General features: G+C 39.0%; 1 protein-coding gene across 1 annotated transcript; it reads right to left on the minus strand.

The window, feature by feature from the left end:
• Positions 1-1,001: 1,001 nt before the first annotated feature.
• On the minus strand, positions 1,002-17,466 carry ALDH7A1 (aldehyde dehydrogenase 7 family member A1). The gene is made up of 18 exons (XM_083816882.1): positions 17,264-17,466; positions 17,096-17,149; positions 16,207-16,272; positions 14,459-14,539; positions 12,109-12,232; positions 11,373-11,505; positions 10,756-10,800; positions 9,662-9,739; positions 8,939-9,036; positions 7,897-7,938; positions 6,392-6,486; positions 5,446-5,530; positions 5,042-5,148; positions 4,176-4,292; positions 3,633-3,730; positions 3,395-3,468; positions 2,369-2,444; positions 1,002-1,514 (listed from the first exon to the last, which is right to left on the minus strand). Exons 1-18 carry the CDS (start codon positions 17,432-17,434, stop codon positions 1,460-1,462), a joined length of 1,599 nt encoding a protein of 532 aa, XP_083673008.1. The 5' UTR covers positions 17,435-17,466; the 3' UTR covers positions 1,002-1,459.
• Between the last annotated feature and the right edge of the window lie 1,439 nt (positions 17,467-18,905).

Here is an 18,905-nt window from a genome sequence, read left to right on the forward strand (position 1 = left end):
TGGTCTATCTGCTAATGATTTATTTGTCTGCTTCAGGAATTTCAGTTCTTCCTATGTGCAAATATATTTCTATGTGCAAATTTCTTTCAAGAAATCTGTTTCCTAGTTAAATGGCCAAGCACAAAGAACTTCAGGAGAGTTCATCTGAATGTAAGACTCATGATCTCCAGTACAAAAAAAACTTAACTGCCTACTGTTTGCTCTTTGGGAAGTGCCACTCAAAATACTTTCTATAATACAGATGCAAATTTGAAACACTCTTTTAAAACTAGAATTTATGATGAAAGACCAGCTAGCGTTGCAGTATGCTGGACCTCTAACACAGTTTGGACAACATTGTTGTACGTCAAATCTTAGAATCAAGATAAAGCTAGATCTGAGTCCTATAATCTGAGCTCAAAATGAATGGTTCTGCCATGTTCAGAGATTGTGAAAACATGGCATGTATGTAAGACCTAGTGGAAAGAAATTTTTACCAAAAGTAATGCATAAAAAAAAAGTCTCTGAAGTTACTCAGTGGAAAGAATCAGCATAAGAGCACTGTGCCTTTTCTTGTCTTGCATTCTAAGCAAGACTCCCAAATGACCTCCCAGTGTCTGTAGTCTTCAGCCTCCATGAGAAAATGCCACCTAATTTGAAACTGCACATAAACAACTTGCCTTTCCACAGCAAATCCCTGCTAGAAAAGTATTCCCTCCTGGCTGCGCATCTGGTTCTTCAGCTCATTTGCTGAAGGATGTCAAAAGGATCATGGTAACCTCAATCAACTCTCGATCCTTCTAGCCTAAGAGATTGTTATGCAAGTCTGCACTATCCCTTGATCTTTCCCATTATCTCCCAACACATGGAGCAAAAGTCTCCTTTCCAAAGAAGATGCGGAAAACTAAAGTGGTTCATTTAGACGAATGACATTCCTCCCAGCTGTCAGCCCAGCAAGAGGAAACGGACAGACTGCTCATCCTGCTCCAAAACAGCGAGGAAAGAAAGCCTACAAGCCCAACGAATTTCACAAAATGTACGTTTATTTATGCATTGAAAAATAGTCCTGCACTGCTCACCCCCCATAGCACCAGGTAACCGTAGGAAACTCAACATGTAGTTTGAAGCATAGACCCACTAGATGGAAATAACTAGCAAATTGTAAGGAGGCAAGAGATACAGACAGTGATGATATTGAAGTACAGTGATAAGGCAACAGAAGACCATCCAGGCCACCTCAGTCCAAGTTTGTTAATTTCAGTCACCTTCCCTTCTTTCCAAAGACCATGGATTTCTCAGTTGAAGATAGAAGTAGTAATTTCATACATTAAAAGTTAAGCAATTTTAGAGTATCTGATTTCTGACAGAATTACCATTGATGCAGCCAAGTTTTAGGCAATTAATTTTCTTCGCCATGGGGCTTAGAAGGTGCATGGTTCTGAAATGTTAGGAGTTCATGGCATGACCATTCAAAATGTTGTTACTGAAACTTGATTCCTTGAGCCAAAGGTAAATCCTTGCTGTAGTTGATCGTACTGGAAGAGAAACAAGTATTTAGAGACCAGACTTGATCACTGAGACAGATTATGCAGCCCACTTCCCAGGTACATTGCTTCTGACCACTGTTACATGGATAAGAAAGACTTCTGGGAGTGGTTTGTCTGTTCAAAGACATGAGCTGTCTTTAGTTCAGTTTTCAGAATAGTAACCATGTACAGGGAAAGACCACGTTCCCTGTGCTCTCTTCCTTGGTAGATCAAAGTATAATCCCGTATTTCATCTCTTAAGAACAAAATGTCCATATAGGAAAATCAAAGTGTGATTTCTCACATTCATGTGTCTTCACATGGTAACCAAGTTAGCAAAGGAAAATGCCAGGGAGGGAATGGGAAAGATAACTGCTAGAGGCTAACCATCATCAGACTCATTGAAAGATACCCAACACTTCAATAAATTACTCACTCATTGGCAATAATGGCCCCCTCTCCGTGGGTGCCACTTCAAATATTTCCCGAAAATTTTCAGTAATCTAATTTTTAGCTTGGTTTAAGATCAGGCAAGAGGGGAAACAAAAAATAAATAAATTATGAAACAGATAAACCATGCTTAAAGAATGAACTCTTTTTCCAGCTCTTACAAACTGCCCTATTCTGTAAAAAGAGGTTTTCCTTTTGAGGAACAGTGAGTAAAGGTAGGTCTTCAAAGAAATCATCTTCTGTTAGGAACACAGATGTAAATTCTTACATGATGAAAAAGAAAAACTACACTTTTACATGTTTATCTCACATTTAGTGTAATAACCTCCTGTAGTCACAGATTTATATGTTTTGGACTTTAGCAATTCTATCTGTAATTTACATTTATATGGAATTAAAAATATCTGTCTTACCACGTTGACCGTCTCATATAAAGTTTCCATGAATCACTTCCAGATTCTCTTCCCCCACCAGTGTGCTTTTCACCACCTGTAGGAGAAAGGTTATAAATAAAAATGGGAAAATTTTCTGGAGCATGGAAATCTGGACTAACTCCAGGAGGTGAGACATTTGTAAAAACTCTTGGGGTAAACTATTCCCTCTCCCTTGTTCTAAACCTGAAATAATTACCAGAACACCACTACGTACAGCTCCCACAGCTAGCTCTCTCCCTGTTCTCAATCCAAAAACCATCTGTCCAAAGTTGAAAGTCTCACCATGCTGGCACCAGAGAATGCTGTTTTAAACATATTTTAACATGAGACAACTGTACAAGAATGTGCTAGTTCTTATACTGTTTAAATGATCAGATAAATATTTCTTCTTTCCTATCCCATTTTCTTTTGCATATAAAAAAGGCAAAAATCTTGTGAGACTCTCACAAAAGTACTTTATGCTGTAGTTTTTGTAAACACATGAAAACATATACAACAAACATGTTCAAGATTGCTTTAACTAAAATTCCATTTTAAACAGCTTTCCACTCAGACATATTTCTAAACAAGTTCAGAACATAGTTCTGAGTTATATTACCTTGATGGAGGAACCAAAATGATACCAGTCTTTGATTTTTAAGTATTCCATATATTTTTAAAAGATGAAACCCAACTACCACTAGTCATTTTTCTGTTTTCTGCTACAGCAGTGTAATTCAAAATTAACTTTGTTCATTTCTTCAGATTTAGTCATTTAAATGGACTGATTAAAGTCTCGAAAAATAAGATGAGATCTAAGATACACTAACTTCACAGTAACGATGCTTTATTTTTACTTCCACCTGAAGCTTTTCTTTGCATGAAAAGCTAATGCAGTCATTAGTTAAAAAATCCACTCAGCATTAAAAAAGAAACCTTAAGAATAATACCAACTCTGCAGAAATGGTCCCAGAGAATTTCATTGTTTAAAGGGAAAAAAAAAAACATACTGTGCAAGTAACATACCAAAAGCACCACCAATCTCTGCCCCACTGGTTGGGATATTGACATTCACAATGCCACAGTCAGATCCCTTTGGCCTATGAAAAGAGATAGGACACAATTACTGCTCAGGATCAGGAAAGGCTCCTTCCCTAAAATGAGGGCTGTAAAATGTTCAACTAGCAGTATGTATAGATATGAAAAGACACAAAATATGGCAATCTTATATCTTAAGAATGTAGAAAAATAATTTTAATTATACCCAAGCCATCGGAAAATCCTTCCCAAATCCTTGGTAAAGATGCTGCTGGAGAGACCTTGTTTTACTTCATTATTCCATGCAAAAGCCTCCTCTTCCTCCTGGAAAGAAGCATGTCAGTAGTTAAACCACACCTTTTAAAAGGAAAGCAGTTAAAAAGAAGCTCTGTCAGGAAAACTCCAATATGCTACAACCAGAATGCAAATACACTAAGTACCACTTGGCAAATACACATGCAGCAAGTCAGAGAGAGAATATTCCCCCTGACTGCACAGAAAAACAACCTATTCTAGAGCAGGCAGACATGAGCAACAAAGATCTACTCCTGTACAGACTCTCATCTTAACAGCAGTGTTCTTCACAGAAAATATATAAATACAGCTACACAGTGAGGTAAGCTATTACAGTCCATGTCCCACAGTACAGAACTATGGTTAGTGCTTCTTGAACTGTCAGCACAATTGCATGAACATGACACATATCAGAAATTGCTCTCCTGAAATCCCTGACCCCTGACACCAGACTATTTTCACATTGCTATTTTACCTTAAATTTCAGCACATACAGTATGGGAGCAAATGTCTCAGTGTGCACAATGGGTGCATTATGTGGAAGGCCAGTCACAATGGTTGGTTCAACGTAGTTTCCAGGGCGATTTATAACCTTCAAAATGTATAAAAGAAGAAACAATTGACTAACTTCAGCCAAACCAGTATCCTGCTTAGTACCATTGCAGGAAGGGAATCGTTCATAGTTTGGTTACTACAGCTGTACCTATCAATCAGAAATTGAAGGTCAGATCATCTGAGCAGATAACTTGAATTTTACTCTTGCTTACATGTTTAATATATAGAGGCATTACTTAGTCTACTAAACAGGTAACCAAATCTCAAAGTCTACCAGCTGACAAAAAAAAAGTTCCTTTCTCCTACTTGTAAGCTGATGAGAATTTTAAAGGCACTGGGAATAAAGATGCCTGTAAAAACAAGATTTCTCAGATCATTACGTCCAGGAGAATTAAACATCACATATGATGAAGACGAGGAAGTGACTTTTTAAATCTCTAACATTTCTTGAAGTTTGATATTGTGAATCCAGGCACAGAACAGTAGTTTTTCTTTATTATGTGTTTGTTAGGCACTATTTACATTGCTGTCTGTATTTTCATTACGTGACTGAAGAGTAAAGCAAGGAATGGACAAAGGCTCATTGCCATTTCTTGGAGAAGTTCTAAGTAGAGCTATCTTTACCCTAAGCACAGGATTGCAATTTGGACATTCTTTGACTGATTAACATAACATTCTGTAATGGATGACATGACAAACCGAAATGCAATCTTGGCCTAAGCTACCATGTTACTGTATTTTTTTCCTAGAAAACTAACTGTAACAGGGAAAATAAAAGTAAGTCACCTTTCCACCACAGACCACAGAGCCACCTTGTTGTTTTGCTTGTTCTACTGCATCAAGAAACATTTTCACTGCTTCTTTGGTATGAAGAGGCCCATACAGAGTGTCAGCTAAAAAAAAAAAAAAGGACAGACACACAAGATTCTTTCAGGACAACTTTTTATAACATCCTTTATCACAACATTTTGAAAGTAACTATTTAACCTGTCCAAGATGAACAGTAACAGTAGTAGCTGGATTCTCCATCTCCCTTTCAGGGTTCGTATTCCAAATAAAACTAGCTATATCCATTCCCTGGTAAACTGCTAAAATTAGGTATCTTTGATCTATAATCACCTTGGAATTTAAATGAAAAAATGTATCAGAAATGTGTCTCCTAAAGCCATGAGTTGGAAACAGCTACTTACAATCCCATGGATCACCAATGCGGACCTGGGCATAGGCCTTCGCAAGCTTTTCCACGACCACATCATGGATGCTTTCATGGAGGAACTAAAAACAAAACATGGTAAGAAGGCTGAAAGACAATGAAGGCTATGCCACTAAGCCTGATGTAATGATGAAGGAAGTGCAAAAGTATTGCTCACATTCAGCAAATACCATATTTAAAACTAAACACAAGAGCAAAGCCTGAGAGCAGCAGCATCACCATGAAAGCAAATCATGAAGATTTAAAAGAATCAAAGAAAAAAATACATTTTAATTTAACCCCATTACAGATAAATAATAACCACATATTTTGTAAACTCTTCAGCTAAGCATTTTAGTACAAACACTCAAGTGATTTTTATTGTTGTAATTTGAGGAATCACCACCCCTCCTATCTGCACAAGGTTAAACCACATCTTTCTTTACAAAAATTTACCGAATCAACCCAATTCTGGAAAAAATTACACAAACACATGTGATACATTTACATTTGCTCAAAGTGATTGGTAAAAAAATCAAAGAAGGAAAAAACATGCAAGCAACACATGCACCCTTGCACTGCTGAAATTTAAACTCCACAAACCATAATTTGAAGCAGGCACGCACAAATGAGTTCTTGCAATGCAACAGAAGAGAAATACAGGAATTATTATGAGTTTTATTTTTGAAAGTTTTAGGACCATGTAAGAAATAAATGCAAAAAACTCTCTGGAACTAGAATTGTAGTAACAAACTATAATTCATCTGCCAGACAAACTGCCATCATATTTTCCTATCATATTGATTTTAGTCAGAATAAAAATGTCTAACAAATACTGTTTGTTGTTCTCCACAATATTAGTAATTGATAGGCATTTTCTGAACTAATTTGGAATTAATTTTAAAGTCATAGCTACCCAAACAAGTTCATACACTGTTACTTACCAGTCTTCTGGCAGTTGTGCACCTCTGACCCGCTGTTCCCACAGCAGCAAACAGAGCAGACGGGATGACAAGGTTCAGATCTGCATCTTCAAACACTTAAAAGTTAAAAACATCACTGTGTTACTTAAATAAACAGACAAGTTGCAAACTGGTGTTTATGTGCTGAAGGTTCTCTAAACTCACAAAACCTAAAACACTAAACAGAACATAATAAACTCTGATAGGCTGCTCAGGAAGCATTAGGAATAGCAGCACTAGCATAGTACACTAAGATAGGCAAAAACACCTCAAAACTCCCATTGCACCTGGAATTAGACACATGGAATTGGACATAAACACAGCTTCGAACCTAAGAGTTTGAACTAAAGAGCCTATCACGATAAAGTTTGCAAAGAAGCTCAGCTTCATTTTAATCCAAAAAATTACAAGCAATTTCTTGCCACTTCTTCATGAGAAGAAGTCTAGTTGCATAAAAAAACAATGGTAAAGTATATCTTGATAGCATGAAAAAAAAAAAAGTAGCTGAAAGGCACAGGTACACATGAGTGTAAAATACAAATGAGCTGAACAAATTTGTGTGGCTAGAAGACATGAGAATGTTATATCAAAGCCTGTATGTATAAGCCTCAGAAGACCCCCAAAATATCATTCAGCTTAACCAGTCCCACAGAATTCTCTAAGTGTCCAAAACTATTATTAAATCTGGAACAAAGTCCAAGCAAGCAATTTTCATGTAATCATTCAAAGTCAACTTCAGAAAAAGCAGGACTTTTATATGAAAAAGAAAACATTTCTCTAACTACAAAGCAAGTTTATGCTACTCTGTGCCAAACAGCAGAGGCAAGAAAAAAAAAAAGACACTGATTATACCAGATTTTCAAAAGCACTTAATATTCTAGATAGGCAACATTTGTTCAATTCACAGCAAAGGTGAAAAAGAAGGTTGTAACACAGCCTTCTTAGAATAGCAGCTTAGGTATTTAGTTTGTTTATATTTTCTTTCTGTCACATCGCTCAGTTTTATAGAACTTTATGTCATATTTATCTGGGAATTAGAACATGCCCTTAACTACATAAACCTGTAAAACAGGCTATTGAAATGAATACCTACATGCGTTACTTTCAAGTAAAATACTATCTTAGGTGTCATATATATGTCTACATATATACGTAGATGTACCTATATTCTAAAATGCTAAAAATGTCACGTTCAGAGTAGATCTAAATTTCATTAGCAGCATTGTCCACATCCCATTACTAATGCCTACTGCTTCACCTATTCCATTCTTCAATTCAAAAGTAATAACGTTAATTTGAATTCTCATTTTTATCTGAAAGCACTACCCCTCAACAACACAGAAGACAGAAAGAAAAAAAAAAACAACACATTCCACTACGGACTTTTTAAACCCCCAGTGTTTAAAAAAAAAAAAAAAAATTATGAACATTTATATACTAACTTTCAAATAACATCTATGGGACTATATTTCTACATTGCATATTACCAATAATGGCATTGTTTCCTCCCAGTTCCAGCAGACTTCGGCCTAATAAAAACACACAAAAATTACATCAATTGCACATGTGTTTATTGCGCATTTCAGCAAAATCATCTCTAATTAAAGCTACGTTTCATTACATGTATTTTTCTGGATAGACAGTGTAGTCAACTAATTGCACTAGTTAAAGTAGAAAAATATACTGTAGAAAAATATACATCTATCACATAATGTGAAGAAAGATACCTGGAGAACAGCTAGAGCAGAAAAAAAAGAAAAGGTTTTTAAAAAAATAGGTAAAAATAGCACTGGAAAGGAAAAGAAGAAAGCAAAACAAACTGCAGGATAAATAGTATGAGGCAGATGAAGAAGAGGAGGAGTTACTATTCAGACCAAAATGTATAAACGAAGAAAATAACACTTAAGCAGACTTGTTTATTTCTCTGGCAACTGTTTTATCTCAAACCTGAGAGAAAGAATCACAGTCTACTTCTGGGTGAACCTTTGCAACATGTTCTGAATTTTTTTGACACTAACAAACTTCAAATATGCAAAATAAGAAAGTCCTGTTCACAATGCTTTCTGTTTATAACTAAAAAGTTAGAATCCCGCAGCTGTTCATGGACTCACAGCTATGCATCTCTGAATATCTAAAACAAATCTGGTACCTCAAAGGTCCTAATTTTTCTTCCATATTTATAAGGAGTAGAAGGCAAAGGTGTATTTTTCCATGAATGGAGTTGCCAGAAGACCATAGGCCCCATCTGTTCATTTATAAATCTCCATACAATACAGCTATAGAAACCTCCAAATTAACTGCAGGACCATAGATTTGTGAACATCTTGGGGAAAAAATCCTGAACTGTGACTGAACTAAATGAAAGATGTAGTAGCTAGTTCTGAGCCATTTCCTCATCCTACTTCCATCAAGCTGAAAAAAAGGTAACAAAGGAGGTAAGTGAAGTAAGTTGTAATTTTAAAATACTATGGGGCTGCCCTATCTTTTGCAACTATGGAAACAAAAGAAGAAAAGACCCCTGACACTCACCAAATCTCTCCTGAACCATAAGCGCTACTTGTTTGCCCACTTTTGTGCTGCCAGTGAAGGACAACAGGTCCATTCTCTCGTCTCTTGCCATTGCTGTCCTGCACAACAAGACATACATTTATTCGAAGAGCAAACAGCTAGAAAAGATGCTCACACCTTTCATGTACACCAAACATAATTAAGTGACTGAGCAGACATCAGGCAAGCTTCTCATTCAGGAAAGAGGAACAACTGCTTCCGTCCCCCGTTTCACGCCAAACCATACGTTCATTGCCTGTATTCATTTCGCAATTCAGTCCAAGCTACACAGTGAGACCAGTTCCCATTGTTGTGTTACCTAAGAAGATAAGCACACCCATGATTTTTCATGGTTACCATATATTTTGTTTTCACCTATCCTCCTGAAACTCTCAAGTATGTATTTGTATTAGGAATTTCCACATTGTAATAATCACATGGAACACTTTTATCCATTTTGCATTTATATGCAAGTGCACAGTCCCTACGTGAGCATGGCAAATGGGGAAGTATTCTCCTCTACAAGTGATCTGAAAGGCTAATGGGCTAAAAAGTGAAAAAAGTATATGATTAGTGGAATTTTATATTGTACTTGCCTGTACAGGCAACTCCTGGAGATCAGATTAATTTTAAAACCAGGAATCCCTCCAAATAATATTCTTTGTCCTCTATCCATATTCGCAAAACACAAGAAATGTTACCTACCCAATGTCTGCTCCACCACAGACCAGAGAACAAATTGCTCCAGGTATTTTGTTATCCTCCAAGACTTTGGCAATTATTCTAGAATCAAAGATGCAAAAATTTCAGAGATTTCTGACAGGTGCATATAAAAGGCAAAGAGCCATTAAAACTATCTGACCATGCACATGAAGAAGAATATCAGATTTTGAAAAAAAAAGTCTTGCCGTTAATAAGTTTTTAAAAAACCCACACACTTCTCCATTCAAGGACCTTGGTGTTACAGTCACTGCTCAGGCAGAAGTAAGACTCAAAATTATATTCCATATGTATCCACACAACTGGCACAGAGAAACATTAGATCATGTGTAAAAACTTTGGCCATATAGTCTTTCACCATTAGAAAGAGACATTTATATAACTTAATGAAGTTACTTAAAATACTTACAGGTAGCTTGCGGCAGTGTTCTGAGGCCCATTTTAAAGCTACAAGACATCCTAGTTAGTTATTTTAAAGGGAACCTTTGATATTTAGCATATAAAAATAAATCTTACTTGTAGCTTGCAATAGATACGTAATTAAAATGCTAATACAGTAAAACAATGTAGCAATAAACCTAGAGTAAGTACCACTATGACATTACATTTCAGAATTCTCCTCATCAGGAACGAGTTTTGAACCCTGGAAAGGTATGTTGTGATGTTAGTAGTTTTGGATAATAAGGACTGTGTGAACACATCCAGAGATACGTCTTCTCAGCCAGACAGAATTTGCCAAAAACAAACGAAAAACAAAAATACTGCTGATGTGGGGCTGAGACTCCCAAATAAACAGACTATTCTGAAACATGAGTGTGTGATTATGGGTAGGTGAATTTCATGAGCAATTCATCTTTTACAGAGAAGCAAGCCACAGAGCTTCCTTTTTCAGCTGAAGCACAGAACTGGTCCCAGGAAAAAACTGGCAATGGTACAGGTAACATGCTATATATACTGTATACTGTTACATTTTATGTAACAAGGGGAAAGCATTTCTCACCACTGAGCACTGTCTCAGACAAAAAAAAAAAAAAAGTTATTTAAAAAGTTAGACAGAAAGCAAAGAAACCAGAACTCACTTTGTAACAGCAACGCTAATGAGGGATGTTGTAGGAGCACCTTTCCTGAAAGGGGAAAAAAATAATTATTTAAATATGCAGTTTCATGGTATGTCAAATACAGCAAACTTAGACTGGTTATCAGATATATGTTAAGACAATTAATGTGTTTCCGTCCACAGCTGAGCATTCAGACCTTCTGCTAAGCTCAGCGTGAACAAGAGCTACGTCAGATATTAGAGTGAAGCAGTTAAATAGAAGTGAAGCTGGAGTGGAGAAAGAAAGTAAAGTCACTTATCTAAATTCTTAATTTGAGCTGTATCAATTCTGAAAATATATATATATTTTTTTGTTAGTATCAGTGTTGCAAGACCTAAACCTTGTTTCTTCACTAACTTGCCACCTGGCTGAGCCCTGTGCAGGTCTGGATCTCAACATTTCATAAAGAAGTTACCAAGGTTATCAGCAAAGAATTTTTTTTTGACTACAAGTGAACCTTAAAAATAAAAATAAATTAAGCCTACATAAATTGGAATCAAATACACAGATACAAGTGACATCCGATAACAAGCACATGCCTGAGATAATAGCTCTGCAGTTTGAAAATACTGTTAGTACATTGGAGAGCTGTATCTTACCAGAGGCAAGCGTTTCCACAGATCATTGCAATTGCACTGTTCCACCCATAAACTGCAACGGGGAAATTGAAGGCCGTGATGATTCCCACTAAGCCAACAGGATTCCACTGCTCTATAAGAGCATGGCCAGGTCCTGAAGGCAAAGACATAACATACCGCAATTTGCAACCGCTGAATGTTTTTCAGAAAGGAAATCACAAAGCCCTGTGAACAAGGGACTTTGCAGCACTCCTCTGTTCACCAGAGCGTTAACTTGTGGATAGCTGTATTACAAGCTTGAATCAGCTTACTGGAACAAGATTAACTAGACTGTGAAAAAAAACTAGTAACGTGGCAGCATGAACTTTTGCTATTTTAACTCTTCAGTGTAACAGAATGCTGATTGCTTATTAATTAGTAACTAACAAAAGGCCTCTTAGATCTAAGTACACTGACAAACTTTTTACATACCTTCCTCTAGCACCTTCACTACAGAGATGGCTAAGAGAATCTAATGCTTCACAGAGCAGAGGAAAAATCTCTTGCCTCACTTGATACAAGCCATAGGACAGATACTTCTGGCAGTGGTGTTACTGCCTAACAGCACATCTGTTCCTAGACAATGTGCTCCATAAATAACTCACAGCACAGAGATTTTGTTGACGTATGTCACTATATATTTAGGATATTACAACACCACCCCTTCAGTAATACCAAAAAAAAAAAAAAAAAGGAAGAAAATTGCACACATACTTACTTTCTGAAGGCAAAATAGGTCCACCAATCATTCGGGACAAACCAACAGCATAATCACAGACATCAACATACTCCTGTACTTCCCCAACACCCTCAACATAAATCTTTCCCATTTCCAATGAGACCTGAAAACATTAAGTACAAGACAATTCTTTTTTTTTTTTATTCATATTCATTTCCAATACATTTTGTCTCCTACTATTATCAGGTTTATCTGTACACCAAGTAAGATTCAATGCAGATTTTTTCACTAGAAGAGATTCACATATTCCTAAGATATTCACGGCTTAAAGAAAAAACACAACAGACAACCAGATTAAGAGTCACATTCCCATACAATAGGAGGAAATTAATAGAGGAGATTAATCAGCAGAAGAAATGAATATATTTAAAGAAGTATCCAACAGCAATGAGAATCATAGCTTTGGATCAAAGAACATTTTTTCAGGTCATTTGCATACACTCTGGATCAGGTGTGAAATAAATCGGAAAGGAGGGACTTCTCTGCTCCAGAAAAAAAAAATAGTCATTTAGATTTTTTCTTAAGAAAACTACTCATAGCATCTCAAATTGAGTTTGAGAGATCCAATTTTCAAACATTGCTGAAAATAACTGCTCATTTTTAGTCTTTTAGTGACCCAGGTGAGGTGTTTAGTATCAAGGTTTTTTTTCCCTTTTCTTCAGAAGTCAGTCCTAAGCTACAGCCTTCTATTCTATTAAAAGCATGTATGCATACACAGCAGACATATTGTTTGCCAATGAGAGTAAGTTGATATTTGAAGATATTTTCCTCCATAAGTAAGGAAATTCACTTACCTAGGAACTGGAAAGTTACCCATTTACTCCTACTTAATTTTGCAGTGATGCTATGATATCTACAGGTAACTTTATGCAAATATCACCCACCACTTTAGGCTGAGGATTGTACTTTTAAAAAGCTGTTAAGCAAGAAGTCAGGTTCAATGATTTTATCCTCCATGCAAAGATTAAAATAAAACTGACTAAGCACATTTCTAGGTACAGCTATGATGCCTGTGGTTCCAAAGCCTTGCTAGGCTACTCTGCTCACAGGAAAACCGCGTACCTGATTTCTGCTTCATCCTAAAGAAAGGGGAGACATTTGACAAGGGAGAGACCACAAGATTTTATGTAACACATTATTTATTGGGCACAAACCATTTAGAATCTGAGCATCATACTCAGCAAACAGGATGCCTGGCCACCTCAAGACAGAAGGAAAAAACCCTGTAGACTGCTATTGAGAGGCACCAGATGTATTCACTAAGAAACAAATTGGTGAGCATGTGAAAGTATTAGAAATACATCTGAACAATTGGCAAGTACATTCTGAGGGTAGGCTGGAAAGTTTCAATTGAATATGTAAAGGTGAGTTGCCATACTGTTCCCTTTTACGTATGCCAGTTTCATAATCTACAGCCAAGAGAAGTCTGAATACCTGAACACCTACCACACAGCTTTCACCCCAAGCTTCATCCCCTATCCTGGAAGAGCTGAATGGGCTCATTATCTGTTCAGGAAAACTACAAACAGACAACAAGGTTTCTCTGAGGTACATACAAACTGCTGTCTGTCCGCACACTGGGAAGCTATAATGTTTTTGAATACAAATGTGCGTCTGTACCACAGAAACTATCACAGGGAGCCAGCATCTACGGAACTAGCAGAGCAAAGTTTTGTAGGTTAACAGTATGGGCTTGACTACATGTGGAGTTATTCAAGGATAGCTGTTTCTGAATAGCAGCACATACTGGCAAGCCTTGTAAAAGGAAAGTGGCAAGCTCCCCACTTGTCCCCTTTTCTTCCCTAGCAACTAGTGAGTGTTTTAAAGGAATGGTCCTTCAACCTTTACATCCTACACAGCACTGCAAGAAGATCTCATTAAGATCATCTCACCTTCTGAAGCCTTATACCTCCACATGTCAATTCTCAAAACCCTGCAGAACACCAGAAAAGGGCTCAAGGTTAAAAGCTCTGTGTTAGAGAAAGATCTTTTTCAGGATATCTTGAGTATATGATGGTGCTCTATCTGGCAGGTCAAGTGGGAAAACAGCATGGCAGCAGTTGTAACTCTTCCTAGCCAGCTTACAGGATCAGAACAAATTACACTTGCTTCTCCCACAAGAAATACCATTTTCAGTGTAGGATGTCATAACGCTATAATACTTTTTTTTTTTTTAAATCTAAAGTTCTTTACGCAAGTTAACAGAACCAACAGCACTTTAACGGTTATTAAGGTTAGTATTGCAGAGTAGTACATTAAAACAAGAGCAAAACAGTTTTGACCTTTTTTTTCCCCCTCTAAAGTCAAGCTGCTTCTTAAAACACCTTACCAAGCTTCCTAGAACTTTGATTTTTTGTCTCAGGGCATCACCGATCTGTCGTACTATTTCTCCACGCTTAGGTGCAGGGATCTAGTCAAAACAAAAGAAAACATAAGAATGCATTTGAGATAGAACATCTGTGACTTCTGCTGCATACATTATGCTCATTTGCTACCCCAGTAGCAAGAGATCACTGGTTGCTGTAATTCTTCTTCATCTTCTCATAATTATGCATTCATTTTTATCTGCTTTACAATAAACTCCTACCTTGCAGAGACTAGTAACACTGCACACATTTATGCCTGTTCAAAACTTCAATTCCACTGAATACTGACAGAAGCAGGCAGATTTCTAGTTCTTAGTTCTAATACTTGCGTTCAGCTACACCACTCACAAGGCCCCAGAAGAATCAGCTGGACCTCAAGAAACAAGCATTTTTTTTAAAGCATTCTTAAAAGTTTCTGAGCTTCTGCAGTGTACTTAATACATTTTCAAACTTTCTTTTCAATATAACAATGGCTATCGACACTTATTTTGTTAGCAGATGCTGAGACAGATAGAAGCTTCAATCCTAGAAAAATTAAACCCACATAACAAATATTAATATATTTTTAAGATGTGGTACCAGTATGTTAAATAATAATCAATGGCTAGGATCAATAATAAGCCATTTTCCTAAAACAACATTTACAGGATTAAAATCTGCTAAAGAGCAGGTAGCTGGAGAGAGAAGAGAAGAATTCATAAATGAAGCAAGCATACATCTTCACAGTCAAAATCTTTTGGATGAGCTCATTAAAACCAACAAAATTCACAAACTAAAAACAAACAGCTTTAAGATGAGATTTTAAAGCATTAGACCTGTTGATTCTTTCTTGTGTTAGACCTCTTTCAGATTATCTCCAAAGACATTATGAGCAGGCATCCACTCACTAACATATTCACAAACTGTAACAAAAGAACATGTTTTAACATATCCTGAGACAGCTGTTGAATTTGCCTTAAACTTTGTTCTCTTCAGGTCAGGCAGCCTACTTTGCTGGATCAAGTACAGAATGAATGCCTGATATCTTACGAAATTCAGTTGTATCAAAGAAATGCCAGGTATCTGTAGAAGCAAGCCTTGTATGGCCAGCAAGAGAATGGATGATGCCTGGAAATAGCTTGTACAGGGACATTGAGAACTACAGCTTCCTAAGGAGAAAGAGCTTAGCTGTTGTCTGATACAGCAACATAACACTAAAGCTTTGGAGTAACATAGCTCTTCTGTGAAATATCAAGATTCGACTGGTGGTCAAAAAAGTACAGTCAAAACTATTAGACTTCCTTACCCCTTGAAAGCAAGATTATCACCAGGAGTTAGATATCCAAATATTCTGCGAAACTCTCACAGGAGAAAGCATGCTGCAACATGAAGTTAAATATGCCCGGAGTGATAATGTGCTTGCTTACAAGGTTCCTGAACTTCAGCAGACCTGCTGGCGATGGCTTACAGGCACAAACCTGTGTAAAGGTGCCAGGTTTTTCAGAACAAACATTTTGCAAACTCAATGTCCTCATCTTTGTACCTTAATGTAATGAATGCAAGTTGTCTGGCTTTGTTTCTTGGTCCTCGCTACAGATTTTTGCTTCAATGCAACATATAGAACATGAATGTGTTTTTACACCTCCAACCAACAGGGCAACTTAATGGTCTTTAAATGCCAGAGATACACTATAAAAGATAAACACTATAAAAGATAATTCTGTTAACTTACATCAGCCCAGACTTTCCATGCCTCTTTAGCCTTCTTTACTGTTTCTTCATAGTCCTCCAAGCTAGCCTACGTGAAGAAGCATGTCAAAGAAAAAGTTAGTGATACATCCCCCCAAAAATGCACAGAAAAGATTGAGCCCCCAACTCAAGCACTGGATATTTCTAGTGGATAATGCTGCACTAAAAAATACCACTTTCTCAGGAAATTTATATCCTGTCACAGTTTGATTCCCAAATGGCACACTGAGCTGTTTCAAGTTGCTGTCAAAGAAAAGCAACCTAGATAAAAACATGTACTGCCTAACAAAAAGATCTTAAGCCGAAATTTTCTTTCAGATGGCAAAGGATGCTCCACAAATAGTACTTATAATGGAAGCATTCATGATACATTCACGTACCATATTTTATCTTAGATACTACTTCTATGAAAGATATTAATTGAAGACCATGGGAACTGCCCTATTCCTCCAGCCTCACGGGATACCAACAGCTAAAGGAACCCTCCTATGTAAAATAGTAGGTTAGCACCACCGCACTACTCTCACACCACAATTTTTCACACGTTTACCATGCAAATGCCACACACCTTCTGTTCTCCACCCCCCAGCTTAAGACTACACCTCTCACGGCCACACAGCTCCACTGGGAGGATGCAACCCACCCCCATCCCGCAACTCCCTCCAAGGCAAATGGAAGCGGGGGGAGAGCCCCCTCTCCTCCCAGCAGGGCTTGCAGGACAGCGAAGCGCAAAAAGGCCAGCAGCCAGCAGCTCGGCAGAGGAAGGGGCCGGTTCATGGCAGGCGGGCAGGCAGGCTGGGGGCGAGCCCCTCAGCCCACGACCCTGGGGAGGTTTGCGAGCATGCAGCCGGCCAGGAGCGGGGCTGGCCTACCTGTCTGACGCTGGCGATGGGCTCGTTGTTGGCGGGGCAGTAGGTCGTCACCACCTAGAGCGGAGCGCAGGACGGGCGGTCACCGGCACGGCCGCGGGCACGGCACCGCCGCCTCCCCCCTTCTCCTCCCTCCACGCCCGCTCCCCCCGGCCCCGAGCGCCGCCGCACCTGCCCGCTGCCTCCCCAGCGCCCGTTGTAGACGCCCGGGTTCTCCTCCTGCAGGCCCAGCTCCCGCAGCCAGCCGTACCGCGGCTGGCTCACCAGCAGGGTAGACATGGCGGCCGCCGCCCGCAGCGGGAGCAGCGGCAGGGAGACCGCAGCGTGGCGCAAGCCCAGCATCGCCGCTGCAATGGGGCCCCGGCCCGCCCCGCCTCCGGGCCGCCCCTCCGGCTCCCGACGACTATTGGCGGGGACCGGCGGCGCCCCCCGGCACCACCCGCGCCCTCTGCCGGCCCCCGGCCTGCCCCCGGCCCGCCACGGCCTGCCCGGGGAGCTGGAGCACTCGGCCCGGCCCGCGGGGCTCTTCTGGGAGCTGTTTGATTCAGTTGTTTTCAAGTGAAAAGCATATTTGGATGATGTAAACAAATATACACTACTATAAAGTAGTCTGGCACAGTTCAAAATCAGTACATGTCATTGTCTGCACTGCATACAAGATCAAATTTTCACTCAGAAACTGGATTTGGATACTATAAAACTTGTAGCAAACAGTCAGTAGTCCGTTCACCTCTGAAGGGAATATACAAAGAATCCTGAACAAAGCAGCTTGAAAGGGAAATCGGTATATCTGAAAGATAAAACTCTTCTCCAGTAGAGTTTTCTTCTTCTCTTCTCTTACATCTGTCCGGAGAAGGAGCACAGCCAAGAGAACAGCAGTACCTGCTCTCTTCGGCTGCCTTGACATCATTCTTTTAAAAACTTGACCTCCAGGAACTATCCTATGGATGGTACAGTAGATCAGTCCCCAGAGCTGTTTGTTCATTGTCTTGCCTGCAGAGCCTATTGAGAGGCTCTGGCTGGAGCTGCAACAACACTATCCACTCTTTTCACATGGCCCACCAAAACCTGACAGATAAGTTTCAGTTTCATACCTGACCTGGAGTGAGTTTATTTTGATCCAGTGACCCAGAGGTGTAAAGCATCCCTTGAGCTGTTCTGTCTCCTGATGGCTGTTAGTCATAGAGCAAAGCTTCTTCTCAGAAGGTTGATTTAGTATAGATCAAATACATAGATGAAATGGGTTCCAACTGTCTGAACAGCATGAAGCACCTGGTGAAGCTAGAACTTCAGCAGCCTCATGTGCCACAGGGAAGAACAGGCTTTTGAAAGAGTACCTGATTCCTTTAATTGAGAGGCCTTTGTGGCCATAACTGTCCTTGCATATTGTTCACCCAGCACGATAAATCACCAACAGAACAGAAGCCCTCAGCTTTGTGTTTGAAGTTGGCAAGAAGCCTTGTGGAAACCACAAATTCTGGTTTTGCTACTGAAACTTCCCAGAGATGACCCTCACAAATTCTGGCTTTGATGCCTCCCAAAGGGACAACAATAAAGAGACTGGAGAGAGAGACTACCACAAGGACACAAACTTTCTTTTAGTATTAAATAACAACATTGCAAACACACCACCTCACCACAGTCAGGGTCCCAAAGGCATTAATAAGCCTTGATAACCAGTGCCATCTGAGGCCTCCAGCCCTCACTACCACACGCAGACCATGGGAGCAGGCACTTATTTCAATCAGCCTTTGGTACCTTCCTGTCTGAGCTATACTGGAGGAGTCATGGTCCCACTATGGATTTGGTGAGA

This window comes from Anser anser, assembly GCF_964211835.1.
Source record: "Anser anser genome assembly, chromosome: Z".
Lineage (NCBI taxonomy): Eukaryota > Metazoa > Chordata > Aves > Anseriformes > Anatidae > Anser > Anser anser.